This window comes from Nicotiana sylvestris, chromosome 5, assembly GCF_000393655.2.
Source record: "Nicotiana sylvestris chromosome 5, ASM39365v2, whole genome shotgun sequence".
Taxonomy (NCBI): Eukaryota; Viridiplantae; Streptophyta; class Magnoliopsida; order Solanales; family Solanaceae; genus Nicotiana; species Nicotiana sylvestris.
Window position 1 is genome coordinate 16,461,236 of NC_091061.1, and position 19,455 is coordinate 16,480,690.

The 19,455-nt window shown below is 35.2% G+C and overlaps 1 protein-coding gene across 5 annotated transcripts; it reads left to right on the plus strand.

Annotated features, from left to right (window-relative positions):
* Window positions 1-9,914: 9,914 nt before the first annotated feature.
* LOC104237125 (3-hydroxyisobutyryl-CoA hydrolase 1-like) lies at window positions 9,915-17,160 on the plus strand. 5 transcript variants are annotated; one of them, XM_009791216.2, is made up of 7 exons: window positions 9,915-10,184; window positions 11,429-11,515; window positions 11,842-11,922; window positions 12,009-12,092; window positions 12,415-12,499; window positions 13,356-13,441; window positions 16,891-17,160. In XM_009791216.2, the coding sequence occupies exons 3-7, from the start codon at window positions 11,893-11,895 to the stop codon at window positions 16,915-16,917; spliced, it is 312 nt and encodes a 103-aa protein (XP_009789518.1). In that variant the 5' UTR covers window positions 9,915-10,184; window positions 11,429-11,515; window positions 11,842-11,892; the 3' UTR covers window positions 16,918-17,160. The 5 variants fall into 5 exon arrangements, with proteins under 5 accessions (XP_009789518.1, XP_009789513.2, XP_070030375.1 ...); XM_009791211.2 differs by having other exon boundaries at window positions 11,444-11,515; XM_070174272.1 differs by lacking the exon at window positions 11,842-11,922 and having other exon boundaries at window positions 9,918-10,184.
* The last annotated feature ends 2,295 nt before the right edge of the window (window positions 17,161-19,455 follow it).

The following is a 19,455-nucleotide window of genomic DNA, read 5'->3' on the forward strand; positions in this document are numbered from 1 at the left end:
TTAGTTTATCTTCCGTATTCAGTATATTATGATATCACATGTTGATTCAGCTAGCCAGTTAGTTCGCTCGATCACATGTAGTCAAGCACCGAGTGTCGTATTACGTCCAGGCCCAGGTTCGGGGTGTGACAAAGCTTGGTATCAGAGCACTAGGTTCAAGAGTCTTAGGGAGTTTATGAAGCCGTGTCCAGTGGAGTTTCCTTTATATGTGTGTGTCGGCCACTCATATAAACAGTTAACCACCAGGACATCTAGGATTGTCTCATCTCTTTCTACTCTAGATCGTGCCATGAACCTTCTCTTCCTATCGAATTCCAAACGTATTGGATGCCCAAATGACGTGCGAGAAAAAAAAAACTCAAGTTCTTAAGAGAAGATGATTCCCATTGGGGTATAATTATGGAGTATAAGTTGGTAACAAATGAGATATGAGATGATGTTAAATGTGGGATGCAATGGGTAGTAGTAAGTTTAGAGCATAACCTTATCAGAAAGTACAAAAGCAGTTATCATGTCTTATGGCTATTAGTTTACCTCAGTTACCAGTTATTTAGTCTTTCAGTTAGCAAATTTATAGTTATTCAGTATGCCAGTATCCAGTTATATGTTTATCAAATATCCAATTTTCAGTGTATCAAAATTTCTGGTGACTTGTGAGTATACAGTGATGCATATGGGTTCTCAAAGAAAATGTAAGTAATAGTGGTTATAGCTAAATCTTCGTTGGATTAAGACCAAGACTCACCGGATGGCACATTAAGTGAACTACGATGATGGTATACTTTGAAGGATAGGTTTGTGCATTGTAGTGTATTTGTATGTATTTTAACTCCTAGAGCAACTTTATGTAATTCTTGGGAATGGAGCCTCAAGTTGGATGATGATAGTTCAGATGTCACACCCTAACATTGTTCACTATAATTTTGGAAAGAAAAGAGCCTAAGGGCAAAATACCTAGGAGTCAGAAACATTTGTTATTACCAAAGATGTGATTTCGTACAACTCATGTAAATGACTAGAAGATATGATGTATACAATGAGAACTAAGAGAGGCCAATAATGAATTTCAGGGAATGATTTTAAGTTGTTTAGATTTATTCAAATCAGGACTAGAAGTACCACGTTAGTAAGCTACTATAAGAAGCAGCTATTGATGTAAGATAAAAAAAATGGCAGTTCCCCCTTAGGTTATGTGACTAAGTAATTACCGCGGATGTTTATAGTATGATATGATTTTGTATTGTATTGAATGGTTGGGGTTAGATATTCTAATTTTGTTTAAGGCATATGTATTCCCTAAATGTGATCCATGGACATAGTTTAGAAGGAAAAAAAAGGATAGTGTACGGAAAAAGTGTATGATCAGATGATGAGGGAAGTTAGGAGTAATAAGCCGGAGAAGAAAATATAATGCTAGCAAGTGGTTAGTAAAAAGGATAGTAAGTAAGTTTTGAGTTGATACAGTGAATTAACAATTTTAGCAGAGCAAGTGGAGGTACAATTTGATTCACTTAGTCAGGTTAACTATAGTGAGTGGATGACAATTTGAAATACCGGACGCATGTTAGAATCCAAAGAGTCTAAGTTAAACCCAAAGTACAGTGGCAATGGAAAAAAAATCAGCTAGTAGTGAGATCACAAACTATAGAAGAATAGCCTTTAGGAATTATCATAATGTAGTTTCTCCAGGATGGATAGTGTGAATAGAGTTAAATTATTAAGATTGTGTATGATAGTTGTGAATACATTAGCTTTTCGTTAAGTGAATAATTTAGTTTTTTTCTAGTAAGAAAGATTTCTCAGAAGTAAGTTGGAAGATGAGTCGTCATTGATGTAGAGTGCAAAGAATTGCAGAAAATAAGGAAAGTTATTTAGATCTCAACAAAAAGAGAAGGATCCACAAGTATAAGACCTTTGGTCTAAGGGGTGATGTGAAAATTTTCAGTAAGTCCAGTTAGAGATTTGAAACCCGAATAGTTGGCATGGGATATGAAAAAGAAAATCAGTTCGGTAATGAGGGAAAATTGTATAATTACCACAGGGATTATGTATAGCAATGTAAGAAACACAAAGTGAGTACAATGATCACCGAGCTTAGTTATTGATGATAAAATGATCACAGAAAAGCTATAAAATCATGCCTATTTATGTGTTATGAAGGCAGTGCCATTGCACGGGACTCTAAAATTTAGAGTACATGTCAAAGACTTAGCTCACAACAATTCTATAAGTGTTTTCAGGAAATGCTTAAGAAGATAATCAAGTGTGGGAAGTATAACTCATGATTGAGGTAGATAAGAGAACTCTGGTGAAAGAAGTTCACCGCTTACCCTAGCTAGGAGTTCAATTTGCGTACTCCAAAGATAGTAGAGTTGTTGTCTATAATATGGCTTGTTCCTCCTTAGTAGCCTAAATGAAGGAGAAATAGTTTGATGATCCCTACTTGTTATAGTTGAAAAAGTGGATTCACAGGCATAAGATGATGGCTTTTAAACAAGGGGGAGATGATGGTACTCTGAAGTACCAAGACAGTTTGTGTGTTCTAGACATAGATGGACTTAAAGAGGAAGATCATGTTAGAAACCCATAATTCCAGGTATTCTTTCCATCCAGGTTCCCCAAATATGCACCATGACCAAGGAGATTTATTGGTTGAACGACATGAAAAAAAACGTCGCAAACTTTGTGGCCAATTGTCCGAATTGTCAGCAAGTGAAAGTCGAGCAGTAGAAAGCCTAGTGTTTTATCATAGAATACACATATTTTGAGTGGAGATGGTAAATATTAAATTTATAACAGGATTATCTTGCTCATTTAAAAGCATGATTTGATTGGATGATTGTGAAACGACTTACCAAGTTAGCATACTTCTTGCCAGTAAAAACTACAGATTCAGTAGAAGATTATACCAAGTTGTACATTTAGGAAATCATCTGATTGCATGAGACTCCGTTGTCTGTCATTTCGGACTGTGGTGCTCAGTTTAAAAAAATGAACTTTAGAAGTTCTTTCAGAAATAATTAGGCACAAGTTTTTCGTCCTCAGAAAGATGGCCAGGCAAAGCACATTATTCAAACAGTTGAGGATATGTCCTTGATGTTAAAAGTAATTGGGATGATCACATACCTCTCATTGACCTTGTTAATAATAACATCTACCATTCTAGTATCAAGATAGCACTGTAAGAGACTCTGTATGGGCGAAAGTGTATATCACCAATTGGTTGGTTCAAAGTTGGAGAAGTGGAGTTGTTAGGACCCGATTTGGTCTATCAGACTATAGAGAAAGTTAAGTTGATTCAAGAGCGTTAAAGACGGCTCAGAGCCGCCAAAAGTCCTATTCAAGCATGCAGCATAGAGACTTAGAGTTTCAAGTTGATGATTGGGTATTTCTGAAAGTTTCGCTTATGAAAAGCGTTATGAGATTTGGGAAGAAGGGGAAGCATAGTCCCTGCTTTATTGGGCCATATAGATTCTTGCGAAGGATCAGTCAATTAGCTTATGAGTTGGAGTTGCCACCATAATTAGTGGTGGTACAGCCAGTATTTCACGTATCATGTTATGATATTCAAGTTTCCAGTACTCAGATACTCATGTCAGTTCAGTACTCAAATACTCATGTCAGCTCAATACTCAGCTACTCATATTAGTCCATTACTTAGACATTCATGCCAGCTTAGTACTTAGACTACTCAAATATTCGTGTCAGTTCAATATTCATATATCCATGTTAGTTCAGTATTCACGTATCTATGGCAGACCAATATTCAGTCAATGCAGTAGTCATTTAATTCAGTAGCTCAACAGTTCTGTAATCATATATTCATTCAGTTTAGTATACAAGTGTTAATAAAAGTTCATGTTTCCACCAGACTCGTTTAAGGTCCGTAGTTAGAAGAAGTTACAGTCAGGACAATCATTCGAGGACGAATGATCCCAAGGAGGAGATAATGTAACATCCCATAAATTCGACTTAGGTATGAATGAGTTAAACGAGTAGTAAGGTTATATTTTGGACATGTGAAGTCCTATCGGGATGATTATGGGTGAAAATAGTTGTTTCAAAATAGATTAAGTTTGCAGAAGATCTATTTTCTAGCAGAGTTTAGTGAAACTATGTAAGGAATTTGGGAAAACTCAAAGTATAAAAATTGTAGGACTTTGAAATAACTTTCTAACGATATATTATGGAGCCTGAACGGATCTCTGTGCAAAACGTTATGTGCATTTTACAGAACGATATGCGATATGCGCGCCCTGTAGCGCGACCATGCTACTTTTGAGGGGGTGTTACTGCCATTTTACGCAGTCAGTAGCGCGGTCAGGTCTTTAGGTGCACGGGAGCGCTCATGGGGGTTGTTTTAAAGCCATATTTCGTCCCCCACATCCCCAAAACATAAAAACTTACTTTAGAAAGGAGAACTCTCAAAAACCTAACTCCTTAAGGGTCCTTCCACCACCCAAGGTAAGTTCTAATGGTGATTCTAAGTTAATTTCAATTTTCCAACATCTTATTAACATGGGTAAACCCTCCATATCATTAGATATTCGATTGGTACATCGTTGTTGAGAGAAGGAACCCTAGAACTCGAATTCAAGAAGATTGAACTTCAAAAAGGTAATGTCTTCACCCTCTAATTGATTCTAGCATTGGATTAATGATTATAGACTCTAGTTCATGAGTTATGAGTTGACGGGTTTGATAGAAAATCATGAACGATTATAGGTTTGGGTTGTTGATTGTTGATTATTGATTAAGGGTGTTGTTTACTTTATGGGTGATAAAGAATGATGTTGATTATAACCATGTGAGACTTTAGAATTTATCTAGAAGCAAGAGAATGGGTTATTGGGTATAGAGACACCATTAATAAGGACTATGAAGCTTTATGCCACCAAGTATTTGAGAAAAATGCCTAAGTAACCAAACATGAGTATTATTGCTAATATGGAATCCCTTTGACTTGTATTGATATAGATTAAAGTTGAAAGGGTTGGCGAATGTTGTATTACGCTCAAGAGCATAAAGTTAAGGTATGTGAGGCTAACTCTAATGTTTGGGAATGTTAATGATTCTCCCTACACTACGTTTCTTTTACGACGTTACAAATTGCCTCAGAAATATAGTTTAGCCTAACTTCTTGAATAGTTGTCGAACTTCTATTCTCTAGCTTCATAACTCGTTCATGACTTTCATTCTGAACATTGTGAGCTCAGTGCGTATTCAATATAGACTTGGGTTTAATGCCCCCGAGTCTTAGTATAGATTACTCAGTATTCCATAAACAGTTGAAGTTTCAGTGTTCATAATCAGTTCAAGAAAACATATCTCAGTTTAGTCCTATTCAGTATTTCAGTATTATGTAACTTAGTATGCCAGTATCATGTGACTCAGTGTGATTCAGTATTTCATTATCATGTATTGCAATATGATTCTCAGTTCCTGATTTTAAATCCCTGATTGTTGAACACCTATATTTGGGGCTAAGGCCGCAGTTTATGCTTTATGTATCATTGGGCCTGAGGCCACAGTTTATGCTTTATGCATCTTTGGGCCTGAGGCCGCAGTTTATGCTTTATACATTTTGGACCTGAGGTCGCAGTTATGTATACGTATACTTGGGCCCGAGGACGCAGTTTGTGCACATATATATATATTGGGCATGAGACCGCAGTTTAATATTCAGATAAACGGGTTGTTCATCATTCAGAAAAGGGAGTATTCATATCCTTACTTCCTTTCAGTTCAATTATTAGTTACCGTTCAGTTATCAGTTATCATATCAGTTACCAGTTACCAGTTATCAGTTATCATTTTAGTTTCAGTTTCAATAGTAATTATTTCAGTTGTCAATTATAAATTCTCAGTTATCAGCTTAGTTTCAGTTTCAGCATTTATAATTCTTTCTTTCAGTTGCTTTACATACCAGTACAATTCAAATGTACTGACGTCCCTTTTGTCTGGGGCCTGCATCTCACGATGCAGGTAATGACTTACAAGTTGATGATTCAGAATGCTAGGATTCTCGTACCAGCTACTTGGTGATCCCCAGTTCTTCTGGGGCATTATCATTACTTTACAGTCTTTCAATATTTACAGACAGACAGTGTTTTCAGTACTTTATTAGAGGCTTCATAGACTAGAGTGACAGTTAGACAGAGTCTCAAGTTTTTCATGTTAAGCTGTGTATGCTACAAATACGTTTCAGAAATTGTATTAATATTTCCATACTTTGATTTATATCCTTCAGACTTTCAGTATATCAGTATGTGTTAGTTTATCTTCCGTATTCCGTATTCAGTATGTTATGATATCACATGTTGATTCAGCTAGCCAGTTGGTTCGCTCGGTCACATGTAGTCAGGCACCGAGTGTCGTGTTATGTCCAGACCCAGGTTTGGGGCGTGACATTAAGAGGGTCGGTAATAGCTTTCTCAATGTATGCTTTTGTGTTCTTGAAGTTGATGTCTTTTGCGCTTCCCATAAAATCCGGTGCATGACAAAAATAAAGGGATAATAATAGAAAACTTGTCGACACAAGATTCAACAATAGAGTGATTGTGTGAAGAGACCATGGAATCATACGCATAAAGACACCTTTCTGCAATGTCAAAAACAACCAACACCCAATGGAATTTTTCTACAATGTTGACGGGCATGATGATATAATCAACTTCATCCCATGCAATATTTGCGAGTAGTCTATACCCCAATATATATTCTGCTACAACGTCCTAGGGTTTGACAACAAAAAACTTCTTTTCTTGAGGAGAATTTTGGAACTTTTCATAAATCTGATCAATCCTAGTCTTGAATACACAATCTGTTGTAGTAAACCTGGTCTTGTTGTGGGGGTCATACTTGCCTCTTTTTCTCAAGTAATACATTATAAAATTAATGTGCTGCAACAAAAACATATTGCATTTATTCTACAAGTTATCTTCAAATATTCTACACAAAACTACAAAATAACTACAATTCATATACAATCAGAATACAAAGCATCTATCATTCAGAATACAAACTATCTACAAATTATCTACAAAAAAATTTACAAATCAAATACATTGAATCTTACCGAGTCATTGAGGACTTGTCCTGGGTGTGCTAGGGAAAAGAACCACTCCTTATTGTCAACCTTTTCAACTCCAAGATCCAACCATGATTTAATTTGGTTGTCCTTTAGAGAATATGGAGCCTTCCTCCTATATAAACAAATAGCAATTAAAATAAAATTGTTGAATCAAGTGGATGTGTAAAAGATGAATACTGGAATAAAAGTGTCAAATTGTGTAACCTAACCTCTTTGAACCTGTGTCAATACTGTGGTATAACCACTTGTGGAATTGATCCAACAACTCAAGGTCTACATTTTGACCAATAACACTAGTAAATGGGTGCTTGAGGTGAAAATTTTGAGGTCCAACCAAGGTGCTGCCACCATAATTGTATAAAGAGAGAAATGGTGATCGGGCATACTTTCCCGACTGCCTTGTTCTACCTTGATGCACGGGTGTTGTTTCATCTTGTATAAGCTCGCCGAACTTAACCAACTGGGAGAAGTTATCAGGCAGCTCAAAATCATCAAGCGTAATCTCTTTCTTCTCACCTCCGGATTCTTCTGAATCACCTACATTCACATACTCTGTCTCTTCACCTACATTGTCATCTTCGGGATTCTGCTGTTCTCTTTGAGCTGCTACTGTCACTCCGTAAATTGGAGATTGTGCATGCATATTTTCCCTCTCTGTAACACCATGTATATATAACTTAATAGAATGGTAAAAATATTAAAACATAAAGAAAATATCTCTGAAAGCAATTTCATAGCTGCATTCTCTTCATCAACTGTCCCTTCAAAATGTGTATATAAATCAACATGTGCTGGATGATTTTCTTCACCAAGTGCACATTCAGCATGTTTTGTTTTTTCATTAAAAAATGTTAAATCATACTGGATAGTATTGGCTTGACAATTTATGAAGATATGAAGGTGTGTCATAATATCTATATAAATCTGTAGAGATGTGCCAATATGCTAGATCAGCAATTGTATATATTATGTATATATAATGTAGACAAATTGTAGTTATGTTGTAGATAACTTGTAGATATTTTGTATATATTCTGTAGATAATTGTAGATAAACTGGAGATATATTGTAGATACCTATTTTCCTGGGGCTGACCTGCACTAGTTCACTACTATTGAACTGAAATTGCTGATTGTTCTTGTCTTTTGGTTGGTCAGTATTTTTGGTTGAATTACCAGCAAACTGTAAGTTTTATATTAGTTAGGATTTATATTTTAGAGGTGACATATATAGTTTTGTTAATATGATTAAAATTCAAATGTTACCTTTGCATCAGCTTGATCATTTGGACTGTTTATCACCTGCAAAACAGTCTTGACTGAATCCTTTATTAGGTCTCGAAAGCTACCTAGTTCTTCAACTACATAATTATAAAAATACATAGTTAACTTCACAAATATGTCTTAAAATACATTAAAAACAGATACACTATTATATATACATCACAATTCTTTTTAGGACTACATGTTACCTTCTCAACACCTCTTTTAACTTTGTTATTTTACGAAGAATAGACTCTTTTTCCTCTTTTCCAATTGATTCTTTGGGTTCCAATGGAGGAGCATCAACTTTTGGATTCTCAGAAACATGTTCAACCTCTTCAATTATGTACTCAACTTTATCAGACAAAGACATCACTGAAAACTCTTCAGGTGATTCATTTATGTTGGTGAACTGAATGATGAAAAAAATAAATTAGCTTGTTTAAGGAAGAATATGTATACAAATTATAGATATTTTGTAGATAAATTGTATTATCATAAATAAAGACCATTTACCTTCATCCATTCAGGCTTGATCATTTTGTCTTCAATTGCAGCTACCCAAATCTGACCCTTAGTAGCTGACCAGTTGTGTATGCGAGGGATTGAATTAGAAATCCTTGTAGCTATATCAATGTTGACGGAGGAGCAACACTTATACAACCATACATGCATGGCTAGTGGGAATCCTCGAATGAGATAAGAATGAATGAAAGAATTTAGCCTGTGCCTAACTGATTCAATCAACTGTCTGTAAGACTGAATACCCCATGGAAATGGCTCGTACTGATCAGATTTCACCCAACAAAACCTAAAATGATCTACCAACCCAATATGGTCTCTCTCTGAAAGACAAATGAAGAATTCTATGAGATACAGAATACATAACTTTACTGCATCCTCATCATTGACCCAGCTTTTATTGGTTACTATCTGTTTTAGGTATGTCTTCTCCACTTTTACCTTGTTTGGAAAGTAACTGCTCATTATCTTACTGACATAATTAGGAGTGTAACCAAAGTCTGTCACCTCAGTATGACATCTAAGACCAGTTACTACTGCAAACTCTCTCAATCCAAAATTTAACCTCTCACCTTTTAACTCAACTGAAAAATAGGAAACATCGGATAATTTCAATTCATACTTCATAAGAAGATGAATAGCTTGATTTTGCATGCATAAATTGGGAAATGACAGTAAATAACCAAAGCATGTCTTCTTGAACAGCTTCAAACCATTTGGAGACAAAAACGCTTTAATTTGGCTAGGAATACTAGGGTCACATAATGTCTGGAATCTAAGCACCCAATAATCAACATTCATTACAAGAAAAAGCCTTATTAGAGACCAACATTTAATGACGGGGTTCGAATGTGGTCCCTAAAAGTACCATAGTAGGGATGAGAATATATGCTCGTCCTTAATTCTCTAATTTTTCATTAAATCAACGAAGAGAATTAAGTCTAGTTCATAAAAGGGTTGATATCTGGTCACAAAAGAGTAACTTTTTGGCGCAAAAAAGAGGTGACATGCCAAACTAGAATAAAATATAAGAAAATTAACTTGACATCTTTATCTTTTCCAAGGAAATAAAGAAAGCTTAGCTGGCTCCCACTCACATCTCATCTCTCTCAAATCCCTAAATCACTTCCATAAACCTAAGTCTGCAGATTTCCCTCAAAGGCTATGAACGACAGCATGTATACTAAAATCAGAGCTATATATTTCTACTCTTTCACTCTTTCATCTCTGTCACAGTAGGTTTGAAACCCGTTTGTGCAGGTTTGGGGAGAAAATCAAACTAGGAATGGACGACTATCTTACCCAAAGTAAGCACACTTTATTTCTCTATATATATCCTATGAGACAATCTTTACTTATTACTCCTCATCTGGGTTTTTGTTATATCTAGCTTTTCTAATGTATTTTTGTCTTTGTGCTTCTATTTTGTGGTTGCTCAGCAAGATTTTGTACAATCAGTTTCTTTTCAAGATTGTGTTTTCTTGCGTGTCCTCTTTTTGAATTGTTTGTAAAAGCCTTTTCCTTGTTTCATTTTCTTTTAATTAGTTCTTATCTTCTATACTCTGTTCAGCATTTTTTTTGCAGTTAGTGCTTAGAGGAACTCCCCCTTTTTATATGTAGTTTGGATTAAAGATATGTCGTCAATTGTTTATCTTCCGTAAAAATAGATCTTCATTTTGTTTAGATTGTTTATTAGTGAATTCCTATGTTTTAATCCTTTTTGTAGCAGGAATATAGTGTTGAATTTTAGACAACCTTTTAGCTTTTGAAAACATAATGTAATATTTAGTTGGGTTTTTTTCATCTTCTTTAACTTTTAGTGAGTCTAGTATATATTGGCTTAGTTTTAGAAAGTCTTGTTTGTGGCTTGCTAATGAATTTAGCATTTGGAGTATTTATGGCTCATTTGTAACTCAACAAAATGATACCTAACAACTCTATTTTCAATCAGCCGCATTTTAGTTCTATCGTTGTAGTCGAAAGTAAAAAATTTCAGAATCGAGTGTTTGACTTTAGTGCATTCATTTTTAGATAGTTTTATTATCTGTCCTTTTCTTATATTAGTACTAAGACCGTCAGTGTTGGGTTAGAGTCAAGTTTTCACTTAATTCAATTCACAAGCATGTAATAATATAACTATAAACAAAAAATATATGGAATGAGTAACTAGTACACTAGTTGATAAGTGTTGAACACAGAAATTATTTGTTCCTTTTGTTTTGACAATTAATTTACAGCTTATCTCATTCTTGTGGTATATTATTACTTTTAGATTCTTAAATTTAATCATTGATTAATAATTTATTAATTCTAGCTCATTGCTATGAAGGTTATGTCCTTCTAATGACCAGAGAAATTGTTGATGAGTAACAATTAGTAAACTAGTTGATCAGTGTTGAACTGAGAAATTGTGTGTTCTCCGTTTTCACAATCAATTTGCAGCTTACATTCTCGTGGAGTATTATTCGATTAGTCTAAAAGGTTATGTGCATTTTAGAGTACTTTCATGTCCTATATCTTTTTTCTAATTTGATTCTTATGTAACCTCCAGTTTAATGTGAAACAGTCAAATACAGTAAATGGAGTCAGATCCACTGTGGATGCTACCAAATATGGCTTTCTTTCACCATGTGCCAAAGTAATGCTATCATTCCTTAAGTGTTAAAATTATCTATTTTTCCGAATTTTCTGTTACAAAGTTGATATCGGCTGCAAATTAAACAGTGTAAGGCTTAGAAGTCAAGCTACTCTTTGGCATTTAAAAAGTCTAGACTTTAATTAGTTAAAAGAAATAAAAGGTAATGCTACTATGTGCTAACAATACAGAGAGACATACCAGATATGGCTGGTGACAACTGTGATATTTCTGGATGATATTTAAGTTTTTCAATAACTTAGTAATTTTAAGTGCACATAGCTTAATGTCCCCAGTCATATATTTAATTATTTATTTATGCTTATCAGGTAACTGAAAATTTGGTGATAATTATTTCCAAAAGTGATACATACTGAACTATGTTATGGCAAAAATATAGCAAACCCCAGGTTAAGCTAGGTCATGTGTTATTTTAGTTCTGTAATATAACTTTCTTTGATGTACTCCTTAATCTTATTTGGACTGCCCATTGAAGGTTACCATTCTTAATGGAATCGTCATGGGAGGCGGGGCTGGTGTTTCTGTACGTGGTAGATTTCGAGTTGCAACAGAAAAGTCGGTATTGCCTGTACTTGAAGTAGATTTTATCTTGTTGTCTTCTTTCCCTTTTATATTTGATCTTTGCCACATTCTTTGGCATTTTCTTGAAATTTGTCTCTTTATGTCCTTTCATATGGAGTGCAGCAATATATGAATGTTCCAGTAGAATAACACTAGCCAAATAAGAGCAAAACCTTACAAATTGTATATTTTCATGAGCTTTAGGTGGTACCTCAGATTTGCATTGAAGATTACACATAACCCTTTTTCTAACTTGATGTTTGTTGATCTGATACCAAAAATTTCATGTCCAACATATTCTTATGTTTTTTTGCATGTAGGTTTTTTCCATGCCCGAAATAGCTTTGGGATTCTTTCCTAATATAGGTGCCTCTTACTGTTTATCAAGACTTCCAGGATTCTTTGGTAATTTCACTTGCCACATTGTTTATATTTCTGAAGGAATTTACTGCTGTTGATGTAATTCATTCAAGTGTCAGTGTGAAGTTATTTGCTACTTGTCGTTGGGAATTAAAAGTCACTACATGGCTGCTCACTAGTTTAGGCTATTTTAAGAGCAATGGTCAGCTCAGCTACTTTGCATTAAATGCTGCTTCTAATTCCCCGATATCCTTGAAATCAAAAGTAAGAAAGAGTCAGAAACAGTAAATTGATCCTTAGTTCCTGCAGAAGGGGTTCAAAAGCTTGTGATACACACCTTTTGGTGCATCTTCTCTTATAGTTTTCGAATTCTCTGGACATTCTTTTTATCTGTTTTCCACCATTATTCATTCATTGATCATATGTTTCCTCACTTTAAAAGTAAGTTTGCACTCATTATATAATCATACTTACTTTTCACATGAAAGTCTCCAAAATATATTTTTGCTACAAATATTTGGACAGTTAGCTGGATGTCAGCCTTAGGTTTCACGTGATGGCTGAATTTGTCAAGTTTAAATTATTACAAATATCAGCCCTTGCTTTCATATGAATTTCTTAGATTATTACAAATGTTAGCCTTTGAAGACATGTAAAAATCGTGACACGTTTGAATGAATGATACCGATTTTATCTAGAGATATGATCCTTTTTTCCCCTGATTTCTTTATTCTGATTATGTTGCTATTATTGGGGAGGGCTAATTCCTATGTTACCATGATGCACATAGGATTTGTAGGTACAAATGTTAAGTCTCGTTCTTTCTCAACAACAAAAAAAAATCAAATGTTAAGTCTCATTTCCCCTTGGCTTATTTCTAATTTCTTGTACTCTTTGGCAGGGGAATATGCTGGTCTTACTGGTGCTAGGTTGGATGGTGCTGAAATGCTTGCTTGTGGTCTAGCAACCCACTTTGTATCATCGACGGTATATTACCTTAATTCTCAGCATGTTCTGTCCATTTTCGATTGCTTCTATTGGAAATCAATGGCTGTTACTAATATGCGTATGTAGCTAAGTTATATTTGCAGATCTTAAAAAATCCCATTAAAGTAAAGATTGGTTACTTTACATTCTTCAGCCAAAGAATAGAAAAATATCAAGTTTTTCAAGTTTAATACCTTATTTTAAAGTATATTATGACAATGATCTATGTATTTACGCATTAAATTTGCTCAAGGGCAAAGCTTATACTGCTTTAGCATGAAACATAGTTGTGCTTCTGTCAAGATTTGTGATTTTTACCTTTAGCCAAGAAATTATTTCATAATTGTATTTAACATTTAAACCCGGGATAGTAGATAAAATTATCCTTGAACATATTTCCCAAAGGTCTAAATCAATTTTTTGTGTTCATGCAATCCCTTTTACGTTGCCATTTAACTTTTGTAGGGTAGATGACCACACTTGATGAATTTTGGTAAGTAGGTTGATCATTATTAGGGTAAAATTATACAATATTATTGTCACGACCCTAAACCCGAATCCGATCGTGATGGTGCCTCTCGTGAAGACAAGGTCAGCCAATTATACCCAATTCACTTTTTAAACAGTTAAATATCATAAAAGCAGTCTAAAACATGATATAACAACACTAAGTAGCGGATAATGTCAATAAGGTGCGGAAGTATAACCCAACACAGCCCTAACCGGGGTGTCATAAGTCACGAGCATTTACTAGGGTATAAATACAACTGAAAGCTTGAGTGTACAAATACAGACTAATGAATGAAGAAAGAGAGAAGCAGTGATGCTAACGCCGGTAGCTAACTTGCTAAACTCCGATGACTCTGCCACCGATCAGCCAAAACCCACTACCGGGTGCATAAATACCTAAATCTGCACACAAGGTGCAGAGAGTAAAGTGAGTAGTCCAACTCAGTGAGTAACAAATATAAATAATGGCTGAAAGCATGAAAACACGTAAAGGCACAAGGCAATTCTATATCAAAGCAGTAAAAATCACTTAAAGTAGTAAATTCGTGAAGAAATCAAGTTAAATCCCTTTTTAAATAAGTAAAATAGGTAGTTTGGCAGGTAAATAACAAGTAGAAATCCGCCCCTCGGGCACAGTATCAATCACTTAGAACAGTATCAGCCCCTCGGGCTCACTCTCAGTACAATATCAGCCCCTCAGGCTCACTCTCAAATCATGATGGGTACCCGCGCTCACTGTGTGGTGGTGCAGACTCCGGAGGGGCCCCTTACGGCCCAAGCGCAATATCAAGCCATCTCGTGGCAATAAAAAGTATCTCAGGCCCTCGGCCTCATATCACTCAGCATATCCTCACATATGGCCCTCGGCCTCACTCAGTCCGAAAATCATCACAAGCCCCTCGGGCATTAGTAAAACAGTAGTTCTCAACCCAAAATATCATTTAGAAATATCATTTAAGTTTGAATATGAAATAAAGTGGCTGAGTTTGTAAAACAGTAAATATCAACAGGACTGAGTTCAAGTAATAAGTCAAATAGTGAGGAATTAGTGATAAAAATTCCCGGAGGGTTCAAATAGTTGGCATAAAGCCCAAATATGGCAATCAGCCCAAATCATGACGATAACAAATAAGTTTTAATCAAATACGCGGTAAAGTCATCAATCAGGATGGACCAAGTCACAATCCCCAGTAGTAAAAGACCCCACGCTCATCACTCATGCGCGTGTCTCACCTCAATACAACACTACGATGTGCAATTCGGGGTTTTAAACCCTCAGGACATCATTTACAACCATTACTCACCTCGAACCTGCTAATTCTCTAGCTCGCGATGCTTTGCCCCTCGAATTGGCCTCCACGCGCGTCGAATCTATCCAAAATCAGAACAAATACGTCACAATATGTTAAGGGAACAAACCCGAAGCGAAAATAATCGAATTACCACAAAATTTCAGAAATTGGTCAAACCCGACCCTCGGGCCCACATCTCGGAATTTGACAAAATTCACAAAACTAGAATCCTTATACTCTCACGAGTCTATCCATACGAAAATTATCCAATTCCGATACCATTTGGTCCTTCAAATCATCATTTTATATTTTTGAAAGATTTCACAATTTTCTTTCCAAATTCCATCCCAAATCACGAATTAAATGATGAATTCAATGATAGATTCATGTACTCTAGCCAAATCTGAGTTAGAATCACTTACCCCGATGAATTTCTTGAAAAACCTTCAAAAAATCGCCAAAATCCGAGCTCTCTATGTCAAAATATCAAATAAAACCCAAAACCTCGTATTTATAGAGTACCCCACAGATTTCCGCCTCCACGGGCCGCACAAAATCGACCGCGGTCCGCACAAAACCAGTGCGGTCCGCACAAAAACGACCGGGGCCGCACAAGCTTTTCTCTACAGTGACAGACTTTAGTCTTTTGGCCATAACATTCGCTACAGATGTCCAAATTGCGATATCTTTACATTTCTGGAATCTAGACACGAAGGGCTACACCTTTCGTTTTTGAATCATCTTAAAATTCCTTGTAGATCAAAAGATATGAGCTTCCGAAGTAGGACCAGCGAAATGTTCTTCACCGCGGCCGCATACCATTTTGTGCGGTCCGCACAGCACCTACCGCGGCCGCACACCATTTTGTGCGGTCTGCGCGGGTGAGTGCCGAGACCTGCAACCTTTCTGGACCTGCTACAGCTATGATTTTCGGCCTAAAACATCCCGGAACCTACCCGGAACTCCCGGAACTTCAAACCAATTGTACCAACACATCCCATGACATCGTTCAAACTTGTTCAAAACTCCAGAACGCTCTCAACAACATCAAATCACCAATTTAACATAGGATTCAAGCCTAGAAACTCCAAGAACTCTTAAATTATGCTTTCGATCAAAAAGTCTATCAATCTCGTCCGAATGACCTGAAATTTTGCACACACATCCCAAATGGCACAACGAAGCTACTGAAACTCTCGGAATTTCATTCCGACCTCTATATCAAAGTCTCGCCTATCAACCGGAAAACGACGAAATCTCAATTTCGCCAATTCAAGCCTAAATCTTCTGTACAACTCCAAAACCCATTTTGATCGCGCTCCTAAGACAGAAATCACCTAACGGAGCTAACCAAACCGTAAAAATTCCAATCCGAGATCAAATACACACAAGTCAAATCTTGGTCAAACCTTTCAAATTTTAAGCTTCCATTGAGACTGTTCTTCCAAATTAAATTCTGATTAACTTGAAACTCAACACCAACGATTTACATAAGTCATATTGCATAACACGGGGCAAGTCATGCCCGAGAACTGGAGAGAAAAATGCAAAAGCTCAAAACGACCGATCGGGTCGTTACAATTATTTAACCAATCATCTTGTTGATCTTTATTGGTTTTTCTGAAGATATTTTAATACTTGTTACAGGTTTTGGAGATTGAAGTTTGCAGGTAAAAAAGCTTATTTGGAGGAAATATAAGTTGACTCTCATTTTGCTGGGAATTTGTACTTTGTATAATGTCTAGGGATGTTAGCTAGATTTTTTTTTTTTTTTTGTTGCAGAAATTGTGTAACAATATTGTGATTGCTTAGTTACATTATACATGTAAATGGCGCCATTTAATTGGCATGTTAATCAATTTTTGTAAAACAAAATTTATCTCTGTATTATCTTATTGTTATTAGTTTTTTCTTTTATTTTCTTGTTATAGATTGAATTTAACAAGCACAAGAATGAAATAATAAAAAATTAATGTGGTTCCTAAAATTATTTTAGGGACCAGAATAACTAGTCGCTAAAATATTTAACAACCAAATTAATGTGTCCAATATATTGTATTTTGAGACTAGAAATGTGATGCCTAAAAGTATTTTAGGGACCAGGATTCAAACTGGTCTCAAATGAAATTTTAGGACAAGACCCCAATCTCGTCGCTATTGACTTTTAGCGGCGGAGGCTATAGCGGGTGGCGACCAAATATTTCTGGTTGCTATTGACTTTTAGTGAACAGAAATTGACTATTAAGGACCATTTTTCCCTTCGCTAAAGGGCGTTTTTCTTGTAGTGATTATGGGATGCAAAAAAATGTCCATTCTGCAAAATTCAACAAATGTAATCTAACATTAATACAGTAATTAAAAAAAATAGATATATTTATATTTTTTCTACAAAATAACTTCAATAATATACAATATAACAACAATGTTAAACATATCAACAAATCTACAATTAATCTTCAAAATTAAGACAAATAATCTCACATTAATTCAGTGCTTAAAAAACATAGATACATTTGCAATATATATACAATATTTCTACAAAAATCTACAAAGCAAAAAAAAAAAAACACAGATTATGTAGATTTTTAACAACTAAAACAGGCGACATAAGTAGTGAAGAAATTACTAAATTCTTACCTTCACCAATGAGTGTTTTCGAACATTTTTAGGAGATTTAACACTAGGTTTTTTTTTTTTTTTTGAATTTTTCTTCTTTTTGGGAGTTTTTGAACTGGGAGTCACCTTAGCTTTCTTTCCAGGTTTACTGATAGGCACATCTTCTATAAAATCATCATCGAACACTATCTCTTTTCGTTTCCTATCCGCTTGTTTGATTGGCCTCAAAGATTCTCCAGCATCGAAATCATGTTTTTGTTTAGTTCTAGCTTCAGCCCTGATTTAACGCGGAGAAACACTATGCTTCATATATACAATTGCATGTGTAGATTTCCCTTGCTTTTTGGGTGAATGTTGTGATAATACACCGAAATCGAAAGAAGGTATATCAGCTTCTAGAGCTTTTTTAGGGCTATGCTTTGAATCTTTGTTCTTCTTCATTGAGAAAATTTGAAGCTGAAGGTAAATGTGTGTATGAACTTTGAAGATTTGACTTCAATTTTGACTGGTTGTAGAAGAAAAATCTTGATTTTGGACGTTAATGGTAGAGGGTTACAATTGCTTTTCTGGTTTTAGCAGAGGGAATAATGGTTTGAAACGTGGGTGTGGGGTGATACGTGGGTGAGGGTGTGGGTTTGGGAGAGAGAAACGTGTGGGGGGGGGAAGGAGGAGGGGATTTGGAGGAATATACGGTACCATTAATTTAGGAGTGATATAAGGTACATTAACGTACAGTTAAAACACCTTATGGTATAGAATTGGTAATTAGGCATACTAAATTTAATACTATCAAACCTTAAACATTGAGGGTAATATATTTCTTATATGACATAGGAATGTAAAAATTCCAAAGAAAAATTAGGGTCAGTGAAATGTTGGCCTCAGTTTCATTTCCCTTATTTCTTGTCTTTAAGAAAAATAAATAAAAATAAAAATAAAAAAATAAAAACCTTATTCCAATTATCCATATTGCAACTACAATATTATTCCTATGTGACGAAATGCACAAGAAGTTTAATATCATCAGTTTAACTACGGGTTGGGATATTACGTAGGCGTTTGGACAAAAACAAAGGTTATAATTTTTGAAAAAAAAAAGTAGTATTTGGAATTAAATTGAAGAATGGTATTTGAAATTGGAAATTATGTTTGGACATGCATTTCACTTAAAAAATATTGCAGTTTTGTGAGAGGAAAAAAAATTCTGAAAATTTTGAAAAAGTGGTTCTTATTTTCGATTTTTTCAAAAACTTTTAAAATTTTATGGACAAACACAGTTTTGAAACAGAAAAAAAATTGAAAAAAAGGAAAAAAAAAACTTATGAACAAATGGCTCCTACATTTATTCATCAAAAAAGTTATACGGTGTTAGGAAAATATAATGTCTTAATTATTCATTTCACAGTAATGACAATATTGCACAAATTATAGAAAAAGATAAGCTAGCTAGGCCCCAAACACGCAATTTAAGTCATAATCTTTATCCTTACTTTTTTGGGCGAGAGGTGATACGGTACCTTTCTTTGCTACAATATTATTCCCATGAGATGAAATGCACAAGAAGTTTAATATCACTAGTGTAACTTAGTGAACGGG

Excerpts from the sequence above, each read along its gene's own strand:
- LOC104237125 (XM_009791216.2), top strand. The coding sequence starts at position 11,893 with ATGTTATGGCAAAAATATAGCAAACCCCAG. Across the intron at positions 11,923-12,008 it reads AAAAATATAGCAAACCCCAG|GTTACCATTCTTAATGGAAT; the intron begins GTTAAGCTAGGT and ends TGCCCATTGAAG. Across the intron at positions 13,442-16,890 it reads CCCACTTTGTATCATCGACG|GTTTTGGAGATTGAAGTTTG; the intron begins GTATATTACCTT and ends TACTTGTTACAG.